Source organism: Diabrotica undecimpunctata, chromosome 8 (assembly GCF_040954645.1).
Source record: "Diabrotica undecimpunctata isolate CICGRU chromosome 8, icDiaUnde3, whole genome shotgun sequence".
Lineage (NCBI taxonomy): Eukaryota > Metazoa > Arthropoda > Insecta > Coleoptera > Chrysomelidae > Diabrotica > Diabrotica undecimpunctata.
In genome coordinates, this window is record NC_092810.1 from 55,421,732 (window position 1) to 55,435,254 (window position 13,523).

The following is a 13,523-nucleotide window of genomic DNA, read 5'->3' on the forward strand; positions in this document are numbered from 1 at the left end:
CCTTCATTTTGACATATACGCATGCGCAATTGTGCGTCCTTTATTACTGTGCTTTAATAAAATGAACGCCGCCTGTATTTAAATTAAATACAAACCAGAGAACTTTTATTTAAAGATCCCTTATTTTGAGGTAACCTGTCAAATTACGTGTGGAAAGAAAAATATGTCTAACTTCACTTATATTTATAATATAGATATTTGATTAAATTTTTGTATATTTTGTTTATTAATGAATACCAGATTTAGCCATACGGCTCACACTCCCTCTAAGGGGAAAATTCACTCATCCCAGATACCTACGGTATCAAAAGTTCTGGTGGGACTCTTTCCGTGTTATCGAGCCCTAGGTGACTTGGTATGCTGGAGTATCTCCCAAAATTTACATCTGGACGTCGCGAGGAGTACAGCTTTCTGCATGGTCTTATAGAGATGTTCATTTAGACTCAGTTATTTTATGTTCTCTAGGAGGTTTTTGGAAATAACACCAGTAGTAGATAGAATAGTAGGTACTGTCTGGGTACTTTCCATTCTCCATTGTATCCTAGTTTGTATTTCTAGATATCTGTACTTGGCGATTTTTTCGTTGTATTCAACACGTAGATTATTGTAATGTATATTTTTTTTGTTAACTTACGCGCCGAAGTACCTCACCATTGGTAATGTTTTGTATCCATGGAATTCTCAGCACCCGTCTGTATATATACATTACCAAGGCATCTATTCTTTTTTCTGTTTCAGAGTCCATTGTCCAACTTTCACAGCAAAATATAGAAAACGTAACACCATTCCAATTCTTAGCTCTAAACTAAGGTCTGATCTTGTAAAAAATGTTTTCATGTTCATGAGTATTTTCCTGGTTTGTTCGATTCTTGATAGGATTTCTTTGTTTCGATTACACTGGCTGTTGATATTTGCTCCCAAATATTTTATGGAAGTTACCTGTTCGATTATTTGGCCCTTGGCATACAAATGTACGTTTGTTGGTATCTTTGAAATTACTAGAATTTTAGTTTTGGAAACATTTAGATGTAAACTGAACATTTCGCTATGACGAACTACCGCATTTATTATATTTTGTAGTTCTTGTGCGTTGCTTGCTATTAGGACGGTATCATCAGCGTGTCTGATGTTGTCTATGCTAGTTCCGTTAATCTTGATTCCACTTTAAACCTCTTCTAATACTTTTATTGATGAAGTTAAGGATAATGAATTTCGTACGGTAGTGATTAAGTATGAATGAGTGATGAAGTGAACTATTTAATGGGTAAAAATCAAATACATACAAATTCGCCATTTAATTTTAAAAATCATTAAAATATTAAAACTTACCCATGAGAGGACCTAATGATCTAAGAACAGATCCTCCATTATTAGTTAAAACTTTCAAGTTCCACGGATGTCTTGCAAATGGGCTATTTTTTGATACTGCAAATCCATATCCCCAATTTCCGCAATCTATGGATCCAGAATGGACACATATGTGATTTTGTCGCATCGTCACATATTTCCAGTACTCTTGTTCAACCTAAATATAAAAAAGGGATTAGTAAAAAGATTCGTATTGTTTATTTTACAGAAGTTCTATATATAATTACTATACAACCAAGCACATGCGCTCATAGCCAATAATTGTAAACAAACATTGATTCACATGCAGTTTATTAACAAAATAAAACTGCGTCAATTAAAACAACAAATCAAAGGTTAAATGTTTATATTTTTGAAATTGTATAATCGTTTATAGGTTTGTATATATGTTACGAGCAAAGCCCGAAATTGGAGAGTCCTAGCATTGTACGAAAATTATTGTCCACTTCTAGCATTGTACCCCCAAACTGTACAATGTCCGAAATGATCAAAATTAAAAATGATTATCGAAACGTTCATCGATTCGAATCGATTTATTATTGATAAGCGACACACCAAATCAAAAATCGAACATTTCTTGTTAATTATTTGATGTTTTTATATTTTCTATTTATGTATAGAGTTCTTCTTTTGCGAATCAATGTGATAAAAGCTGTGTCAAACTAAAATATAAATAATAAGAATTTGTTCTGCAATAGAGTAATAACGTGAGTGAAACATTTTAAAGCTTCAAGAGATAGGTACATCACTATACTATAATATAGGGAAGATGTTTGTGAATCGATATCTGTCATATTCTCCCAAACTTTGACGAATGGCTACTTATTGAAATTCGAACATTGTACAGCAATTCTTTTATACAAAGTCCGACGATTATGTCTATTTCGGAGATTGTACAGTAAAGGGGTACAATGCTAGAAGTGGACAAGATTTTCCGTACAATGCTAGGATTGTCCAATTTCGGACATTGCTCGTAACATATACAAATAGAAAGATTACTATTTACAAAATCGTCTTTGTGTCATCACCATTTGTTTGGTGTATAGTAGAAATTAATAAATAAAATAAATCTTTAAAACTAATTACCGCGAATCAATATATTTATTGATTTACACTATATAATGTATTGATAAAAAAAATAAAATTATTTATTGAATAAAATAAAAATATTTCGAGGACACAAATTTATATATATTACATATATATATTAAATATTGTGGAGACGGCATATATCCTTGTCTGTCACCTTGTTCTGGATGGAATTCGTTTGAGAGTGTGTCAAGCACTTTAACAGTTCCAGTAGTGTGTTCGTATAGTTCAGTTATAAGTGAAATTAAGTGCTGTGGTACTCCTACTTCTTTGAGTATCTGCCATAAGTGATGCCATTTGACCCTGTCGAACGCTTTGCGATAATCTATAAAACAAATATATAGTGGGATATTGAATTCCCTAGATTTTTATATTATTTGTCTTATGTTCAGAAGATGTTCTCGAGTACCTCTACCTTTGGTAAATCCAGTTTGCAGTTCTATAGTTGTCGCATTTATGGAAGCTGCCTTTTTTTGTGTATTGTCGTTATTGTAGATTTTGACCAGTCGTCAGGCCATTGCTTGGAATGCCATATTCTGTTACAAAGCAAGTGAAGCAATTTTATTCCGGTTTCTTCTGTAGCTTTGAGCATTTCTGCTGTTATCATATCTGTACCTGGTGCTTTGTTGTACTTGAGGTTACTGATTGCCAGTCTTATTTCATTCTCAAGTATGTTAGGTTCTTCTTCGATTTCTTCAGAAGTTTGATGAACAAGTTCCTGACGTTGATAATCTTTATATAAATTCCGGCAATATAATCTCAATGTCTCTGCTATATCTTCTCTGTTGGTTCTCATGGTTTCTGTGTGGTCTTCAACGGCCCAAGTTCTGGCTTTAAAGTCTCTTGTTATGTATCGTATTTTTCTAATTAGGTCTCTTGGCTGATTGTTTTGATTGTGGCTCTCAATTTCTGTGCATATATTGTGATAATATTGTTTTATTAGCCCTGCATCTTCATTTTATTTCTTTGTTAAGGTCTCTTAAACTGGCTTTTTCCCTTTCACTATATACACCACTTTGACAAAGATTTCTTCTATTCTCAATTATTTTAAGGGTTCCATTTGTTATCCAGTGTTTTTGTTTTATTGGAATATTTACCTTTGGGCGATTAATTGGTGTTGTTACATAATGTTTAATAGTCTCCCATATTTTGTGATGTACCCTTCAATAGAGTGCATACTTTTTGCAATTCTTGCAATATTTGTGAGGATGTAGTCAATTTGATTTCTAGACCTATCACCAGGACTTTTCTAAGTATAAAGTCGGCGTACATAGTGTTTAAATTGAGTATTCATAATAGAATAGTTATTTCTGATAGCAAACTCGATTAAGCGGTCTCCTCTTTCATTTCTTTGACCTATGACAATCTTTCGCAGTAAATTTTTTAGGTCGTCATTCCGTGTAGTGTTGCCGACTTTTGCGTTAAAGTCACCGCATATTAAGGTTAACTCTTTATTTGGAATGTTGGTAATTGTTGTTTCCAATTTTTCGTAGAATTCCTCGATTGTTCTGTCGTCTGCTGTACTGGTTGGCACATCAACTTGTATGATATTGAGTTAATAGGGTTTGCCTTTCAGTTTAAGGAGAACTATCCTATCGCTCACAGCTTTAAATTCGACGACAGACTTTTGTAATCTTGGTGAGATCAGAATGTCAACACCTGTATAGTTCTGGTATTCACTGCCAGAGAAGTATACATAAGTGCGATTATGTGTTCTAAAATGGCCCTCTCCTAACCAATGCGTTTCAGATAGTCCAGAGATTTCAATGTTATACCTTGCCAGCTCTCTTTCAATAATTGACAGTTTACCTGTGATTGTTTTTAGCCCGTGTACGTTCCATGTACCGACATTAGTTAATTTTCTAAGTGTTAATTTCTGTGGACCAGTAGCTGAATTTGCGTGATTGCGTGACAACATCCGAGGCATTCTCTTAGACATGACGCATAACTTTCTTGAGAATGATAATGCAATGGATTCCTCTGCCCTATTGCATCGCAGTATCACAATCATTCTGCTGATACAGCTCGGCTTGTGAAAATCCAATGATAAACCGGTCCAGGATCATTCCCTACGTTCCTTATCTTGGTACTGCCCATCGCTGCTGCCCTCCGTCAGGAAACGACCTTCCGGTCGAGGTGTGGGAAGGGAAGGATATATGGGGGTTAGATGGAGTACAGGATTGGGACCTGCTTTCTCCTAGGGGGAGCTTAGGAGAGAAATAGTAACTGGCGTAGGGGCAGGGTTGCCAAGCCCTGTAGTAGTCTGTCCTTTACTGGGAACTGTAAAAGGTTATTACCCGTTACCCCGTTATTTGAGCTATATTAAACAAAATAATAATAGTGTGAGGTAGGAATTTTTATGTTGTATGTTTCCGACTATGAATCTGTCACAATATTCCCAAGCTGCTCGCATGGACTATAGCAAAGTTTTTATGTTAAGAAGGTAGATACCAGAAAATATAATGAAAATAATACGGCATAATAAAAATGAAAAGATAATGAAGAATAAGAAAATATGATATACCAAAGAAAGTGTAAAATGTAGGGACAATATTTTAGAAATATTTACAGTACATACAAAAATGTTTATTACCTCTTGTGGAAGTGGGTCATTTGTCTTGAAGTACATGCTCATAGTGTTTCTGGCAATACGGTAAAAAGCATTCAGTGCCATGTTCCGACCTTTAGTGGTACACTCTTCGGATTCAAAGTCTTCAACATCTGCCTCAGTTTCTTGGATGTTATTTTCAACATCATCTTTTTGTCCTTGAATTTTCGTTAATTTTCTCGATTCTTTTTTTACCCATTCACTTTCGACCTCATCAAACAGTTTTTCTCTTTCGGCTAAAAAGTAAAAAAAATAAAAAATATATTCGTACATAAAACAACTTGTTTTTGTATGGAGATTTGAAGAGAAAACTAAAGATGAAATTCTTATACAATAAAATTAAAACTAATCAGGAAATTCATTTTAATAATATAATCGAAAGAATTAAAATGAATTTATACTCTGTGAAACACAGCCTCTCTATCATGCCTTTAACGATCATTCAATTCGCTTCCGAAAAATATTATTTCTCTCTAATGAAGTGTCATGAATCTAATGTATTAATAATATTAATAATCTTATCAATCTTATATTAACAATCTTATCACAGAGATTAGAAGCCATACCATCAAAAGTGAAGTCGAACAGGAGATTAATAATCAAGAGGAAAGTGTGAATCAAGTCTCTAATGATATACATGATCAGATTCCTGAGCTTGCCATACAAGAAACTCTCAGAAGAAACCACAGGAGAACAACGAATTACGCGATATTCTGGTTAGCGAAATGGCACGTGCTGTACAAGAGTTTAATGGAACAAACCCAATTAGCAGACCACCGCTACCAAAAATAAACTCTTCTAAGAAACTAGGTGCGCTGTTACAAATTATGGATACTGAAGTCCTAACCAATTACGTCGCAGAAGCCCATACGCTGAAATATTTGCACATGCTTATTTATGTGCAGCAACAGCAACAGCTAATGTAATCGGAATTAAGATCAGTACACGACGGAGTACCAATGTCGGAAGGACAGAGAGTTGCACCCTGGGAAAAACGGCTTATAAACAAGATTGATTTACTGCGTAGGGATATTGGTCAAATTGACAGAATATATACGAGGAAGAACAACTAGAAAAGTCATCAGAAGAGCTGAGCACTACAAGGCACTCGCAATATGATCCAGAAAACATTACAGCCCAACAGTGCATGGATACATTAAAACAAAAACTCTTCGTTTATTCAGGACGGCTAAGGAGGTACAAAGTCAGTAACAGCCGGAAATGTGACAATGCGCTTTTTGTGCATGCCGAGAAGACCTTCTATCGGAACCTTATTTTTACTGTAGAAACTGCCAACAAATCATACCCAAGCCAAGAAGAAATTGAGGAGTTTTGGGGAAATCAACTTTCCACACCAGCTGCTCTTAACACCAATGCTGGATGGATAGTAGATACAACGCACAACTGTCAACACTACCGTACTACTCTCTTTGAACCCTTCATCACAGAAGAAGTCTCCAATATCCTCAAAGAGCTTCATATATGGAAATCTCCTGGACCAGACGGAGTTCAAAACTTCTGGCTTAAGAAGTTCTGGAGTGCTCACGGGTGCTTATCAATACTAATTAATCATCTTATTTCTAATCCGTAGGAAATACCATCATTTTTAACTCAGGAAACAACTTATTGAATACCGAAGAATCAAAATAATACCCAAGATCTAGCCAAGTACCGCCCAATTACGTGTCTTCCAACTTTGTATAAATTGATCACATCCTGTGTAGCCCAGCGTATCTACAAACACTGCGCTGAAAACAATATAGAACCTCAACAGAAAGGATACGCTAAGGGTTCCATGGGATGCAAAGAACAACTTATTATCGACTCAGCATTTCTAACCAGGCATACACCACCTCGCTGCCTTTATTGACCACAAGAAAGCCTTCAGTGCCGCATGAATGGCTTGTAGCTATATTAAGAATATATAAAGTCGATGATAATATAGTCCTTTTTAAGACATATAATGACAGATTGGAAGACTAAAATTCACCTCCAAATACCTGGTGATAACAATATCGAAACGGAAAATATCGCAATTAGCCGTAGACTATTCCAAGGAGACACTTTGAGTCCATTGTAGTTCTGTCTAGCGATGAACTTACTATCCCAGTTATTGAACTCCACTGACTCAGGTTTTAGTATTAAAAACAACAATACTGTAGTGGCAAAGCTTAATCATCTGTTATATATGGATGATTTAAAACTAATGGCTTCCACTCGAAACCACTAAGATCAGATGCTAAAAACTGTAGAAACATTACCAAATGATATTAATATGCACTTCGGGCTAGACAAGTGCCGTGTTTTGAATATAGTCAAAGAAAAAGTTCAGCCCGGAGAATTCGATATTCAAAATGGCCAAAACATCGAGGCTATGGGTGAAAATGACATGTACAAATATCTAGGAGTAAAGCAAGCGCGCAAAATTGACCATAAACAAATGAAAATCGAATTAACTTCAGAGTTTATACGAAGGGTAAAACAGCTGCTCCGTTCACATCTTAGTAGTAAAAGTTTGTTTAAAATACCTACGCATTTCCGCGCTTAACTATTTATTTGGTATTCTTAAGTGGACTAAAAAGGATATAGAAACTCTTCAGCGAAAAGTACGAACACACCTCACAAAGGCAAAAAAACACCATCCTAGAAGTGCAGTAGAAAGAACGACATTACCGCGGTATTTAAGAGGATGAGGACTTATGGATATAAGTGAGCAAGATTATAAGTGAGAAAAACAGAGTACTAATTTAAGAACTTATTTTGAGATGTAGGCTGAGACATCTACTGTACATCGCGCGATTTTGGCAGTAGATGACACAACACCGATCAAACTGACGGAACCAGCAATGCGCGTAAACCATCTAACTAAGAACGAAAAAATGCGTATCTGGATGGGTAAACCTCTGCACGGACAACATTCCAATGAAGTCAGTCAAGACTATGTCGGCAACACAGCGTCGAACTATTGGTTGACATCAGGAAACATGTTCCCTGAAACAGAAGGTTCATTACTTGCCATTCAGGATCAGGTTATACCAACCAAAAATTACTTGAAATATATCGTCAGACCCTCAGATCCAAAACGACAAATGCCGATATGGATTTCAAGTACATCCATAAAATCCGTAACATCTTACCGGGGACTGCCAGGCATTTGCTGCAACTGAATATAAGAAACGGCATGACTCAGTAGGGAAGATTCTTCATTAAGAGATAGCTTTCCAAATTGGGACTACTTCAAACAAACCATCACCCATATTACCAAGACGTTCCTGAGAGTATGCTTGAGAATGAAAACTATAAGTTATACTGGGATCGCCCTATGCTCACAGACCAAACAGTAGCACATAATAGATCAGATCTCGTACTAGTTAATAAACTAAAGAGACAAACAACACTAATCGATGTGGCGATACCTAAAAACAATAATCTACGTGTTGAATATAACAAAAAGATCGCCAAGTACAGAGATCTGGAAATACAAATAAGGAGACAATGGAGAATGGAAAGTACCCAGACGATACCTATTATTCTTTCTACTACTGGAGTCATTCATTGCAGAAAGCTGTACTACTTTCGACGTCCAGATGCGTACGAAAATGTTTGGGAGATACACCGACGTATCAAGTCACCTAGGGGAAAGAGGAACCACTCTTTCGGAGAGTGTTCTCACGGAAAGAGTCCCACTAGAGCTCAATCCTTTTGATACCGTAGGTATCTGGGATGAGTGAATTTTCCCTTTAGAGGGAATATGATCTGTATGGTAAATCTGGATAAGGTTAATAATAATAATATTATTAAACGAACATAGCTACACAAATAATCAAATTATATTTATAGAAATATAATTTGATTAGGATTTGGTTAGAAAAAAAAAAAGTTATAACAAAATCAGTTTGGTGTTTTTCAACTTAAATCTTAAATCAATCCACTTTCACTTTCAATATACTTTTCTACTAGCGTCTTTCAAAAAAATCTATGTTGTTAAGTAAGGCCCATGGTCCACCAAATCGATGTTTTTCGTCTTCAAATACTCGCCGTGTGAGAGCTGGTATTGTACTGATGCAAGGGGATGCGACGATCCTGATTATTCTCGTGGAGTTTATCAATCACTTCTAGCAAACAAATTGTACACGAAATCGTGGTAAAATATAACTTATTTTCAAAAAAAACTCGCTACAATTTGTTTGTGAACGCTGCGAGCGAGGACTACAGGCTTTGGACAGTCTTGAAATACCCATGATTGATTTTACGTATCGGGCTCATAGCAATATATCATCACCAGTTATGATGTTCCATACCAAATTTGAGCTGCCTCCGTTAAATCGTTTGAGTGACCTGCAGCACCAATCGAAACTTTCATGCGCAAGCTAAATGGTTATGCAAAATTGTTTGTATTTGACTCATGCATATGCCCCATGATGCAAGAATATCATGATAGGTAACATCGATTTGCTTCAATCATACCATACCGCGCACTGCATAAATGTTTCCGGGACCAGCTGTGGCCGGACTGCCTTCACGAAACCTGTCACTGAAACTAGTGCACCCCACTTGAACTTTTCAAACTATCTGTGAACAGATGATAGGTCTGGTGCTTCATCAGAAAAATCTACTATAGAAACAAATAATAGAAAGTAAAAGTATTTTATTATTCAAGATACTCTTCTCTTAATTTGATACATTTATCATAACCAACCTACAAAACCTGTAGATCTTATCTTAAAAAAAACTTTTCTATCTCCCCTATTCAGAAAATGAATCAATATTACTCCTTGACAACCCTAAAAACTGAATCAAGAACTTTTCCAACAGCTTTTTTAATACAAAATTTCTTAGTCCTTGGAGTATCTCCGTCGATTACTGCTTTGTTTTTGGGTCACAGACAGGAACCTAAGTTTCATCCATAGTCACAACACGGCTTAAGAAGTCTGTATCTTTTTCAAACCTAGCATAGATCGAACGCTATACTTCTACCCTTCCGCGCTTCTGGTCAACACTGAGACAGTTGGAGATTCATTTTGCAGAAATTTTTATCATGAATTATATGCAATATTAAGTGCATCAGATATTCGTTTTAGCCGATATTTACGGGCTTTTCTGATCGATCTTCATTTTCGATTTAAAATGTACCTCTTTTTTAAAGCTTGCAATCCAATTTTATCCAAGACATTTTATTCAATCCAAGACATTTAAGTGATTGTTTCTATGGTAAAGCAATATTTTCTTTGTCCATGGATCAGTCTAGACTAACTAGATCAATATATTCTTGTAGATAATGTCCATCCGCTGGATCTTTGCACAAGTATGACATTATTCTCAAACTATTTTTTATATTACGTCTCTTTCCTATGCACATAAACTAAAACGATGAACAAGCCGCCTGGCCATACACAACGGCATACATCGAAAAAAGACAGCCATAGGACGAGGGTCGGTGATTGATTCACCTGCTGGCAATTGTAAGTTTTCTTTTGACAGCGTTGTAGTGTGTATAAATTATTTTCGTGTCATTTAAATATTCAATCTTCTTTCGTATTTTGAATATACATATTGTTTAATAAATAATTGTTATAATGACTAACCGTTACCTTCGTGTTCGATTTATTATGATAAGAATTTATTTATTAGCTAATGACGAATAATATATTTATTATAACCTCTACAGAGACATTTAGTTATTTAAATATGGCTAAAACCACGTCAACAGAGTGATATGGAATATTTTTTAAGGGTTTTTATTTTTAGAGTGTGCCTGTTTAACCTTTTAATTCTCAAGCACAAAAATTTGTGTTTAAAGTAATTGAGTATTTCGAATTAGAAAATATGAATGGACGGTTTTTGGAGTCATTTTCATCTATTCAATAGGTAACATTATCCTTCTTTATCTATCTAAATACATATCATTTCTTTATTTAAGAGAGTAACCCAGTTTTCAAAATACAAATGAAATAAAAGCTAAGTATAAAAACGTCCATTGTAATATTAGCCATTTTCTAATTCTTATAACCGGTGTAAGTTTGACTCACTTGTTTTGGTTTATTTCCTATAATACGAATAATGACAATGTGCAAAGATCCAGCGGATCTACTGTATTTTCCTATTTATGATGACATTAGTACATTTTGCAATATAAAAAAGGTTTAAAACGCTTAAAAAATTAAAAACAATATTTTGGTTCTTTTTTTTTTCAAATTGAATTTTTTATTCAATATTAGTATAGAACGTTCCACGTTAAGAAAATAACACTGCGGAGATAGGGCCATGTATTTCTTATGGACGATAGAAGCGCAGCGATGCCACGATGAACACAAGCACGATTCAGGGTTGTATAATTATTTGTATTGTCGTTTTCACAGTCATGAATTAAATTAATGTTTTTTAACGTAATTGACCAAAAGTGCCCATTCGAAACAAGAGATGAAAAGTAGGGAAATGATTTTAATTAAATAAATAGTATTTACAAAATGATTTTAATTAAATAAATAGTATTTACAAAAGATAATTTTATTTTATCTTATTTTAATTATAGTAACGACAGTTTATTTGTTTTTCGGTAAGAATATCATATACCATGAATCATAGAAATCAGTAGAAAATATTGCTTAGTTAAATCATGCACTTTGCCGGCTATTAAAGATTTAAAAGCAAATAAACGGACCGCTTGGAATGCATATATCTAATTACTAATTGCAACTTAAAATAATACGTTGTACGTATGTCAGCGATTTTATGTCGTTCTCTGAGACTACATAATAATAATAAGGCTTTGTGGTTCTTCAGTTGTTATTCTGACTTTACAGTTAAATGTTAATTGAAAATGGAAATTCGAAAAATATATCGACAATCTAGTAAACCGCATGCCTGAGAGTTTTGGCAACACTGATCTCCATAAGCCTAATGTTATTTTCTTAACGTGGAACGCTCTATAGAAGATATATATATATATATATATATATATATATATATATATATATATATATATATATATATATATATATATATATATGTCTTCATATCAATGCGAGATCCGTTTGTATCATAAGCTATACAAGATGAGATCCATTTTGCAAGGCGAGATCCGATTTTGGATCTCACCTTGTATTCACGTGTATATAGTGATATCTCGATGTAACAATGATGGGGGTACAAGGAAATCGATTTTTGTCTGGACCTCATTTTGCACCCCTTTTGGCCAATTTTATATTGCAGTAGTTCCACGAAATTCGCTGTAGAGGTCAGGGCGAGTGATCCGTTGTGTATATGCTAAATATACATTTTGTAGACAACCCGAGATCCGGTAAACTTGGCAACATCGCAAATGAATTTTACAGTCAGCTCTCTCCCTCCACTCAGCTTATTTCTGGTTTGAATAATAATATTTACATTATTAAAGAGCTCTGTCCAGAAAGGCGATTGTCAAATATCTCGAGAACTAGACGCCGTATCGAAATATTGTTTATTTGTAGTATTATTTTTTTTACAATTTTTCTTATATATCTTCTCCATTGTTCGTTTTACAAAAAATGTTAAAAATTTATTTTAATCGCTTTTAAAAGACCTATAAAATAAACCCAACCGCTTTCAATTTGATTGAGAGTTATTAACACAAATCTATTTTGCATATCATTTATAATTAAGGGACCAACTATGCTGTTCACATACTATATTGAGATTCCAAGGGAATATTTTTCAATATATGTAGTTCATTTCTGCTAAAATTAGACACTGTACGTCAAATAGTTTACGAGCTACAGCTTTATAAACAAATTAACTTCATATTTATTCGTTTATTGAGCCCGGACGAAGGTCAAAGTAGGGAGAGTTTTTTTAACGGGAGGGGATTTTAACTCAATGAATCAAAATTTAGTTGTATTTGAAAAAAAAATGTTTTTGAATCAGAGATTTTTTTAATTGTCTTATTATATAAACAATTTAATCATTATTATACTAATAATTAGTAAAATAAAAAGGGCTAAAGAAGTAACCAGTACCAGTAAGGGCAGTAACCAGAGTTATTTTTTAACTACTATAACTTTTCAAAATACACCAATTAGATTCATAATATTTATGTATTAAGACTAGTAAACAGTAAAATATGTACCTAGTTATATTGAGTTTTGAATTAACACTGTAAATGAATAGTTTATTCGTATATATGTATATAGGATAATATTAATAAACAGCAGCCGTATTACTTTTAAAAAGATTTATTTTCAAGACATGGATGAACGTTAAATCGCTATAAAGAATTATAAACGAAAACTTTAATTTGAACCCAGGTCTTGTCTCTGAATAAATCAGGTCTCTCATTTTTAAGTTTTAAGCACTCTTGTTTTTTTTGAGCCACTTTACTTTTAAGATGGCTCTTAAAAAATGCAGACATAACAGACTTCTGTTTTGCAGTCCATGTCCCCCGGTAATGCATTTTCCCTTTTTTCTTGTTGCCGCAAACATT

General features: G+C 34.3%; 1 protein-coding gene across 4 annotated transcripts in view; it reads right to left on the reverse strand.

Annotated features, from left to right (window-relative positions):
• Window positions 1-13,523, reverse strand: part of Jarid2 (Jumonji, AT rich interactive domain 2) — a 91,491-nt gene that overhangs the window by 23,683 nt on the left and 54,285 nt on the right. For 3 of the 4 annotated variants that reach the window (XM_072540307.1, XM_072540306.1, XM_072540305.1), the window contains 2 exons: window positions 5,051-5,301; window positions 1,330-1,525 (listed from right to left, as the gene is read on the reverse strand). In XM_072540307.1, coding sequence (XP_072396408.1) covers window positions 1,330-1,525; window positions 5,051-5,301 — 447 coding nt within the window. Of the gene's footprint in view, window positions 1-1,329; window positions 1,526-5,050; window positions 5,302-9,510; window positions 9,638-13,523 lie in introns of those variants that run through there. The other variant, XM_072540308.1, reaches the window with a different exon arrangement.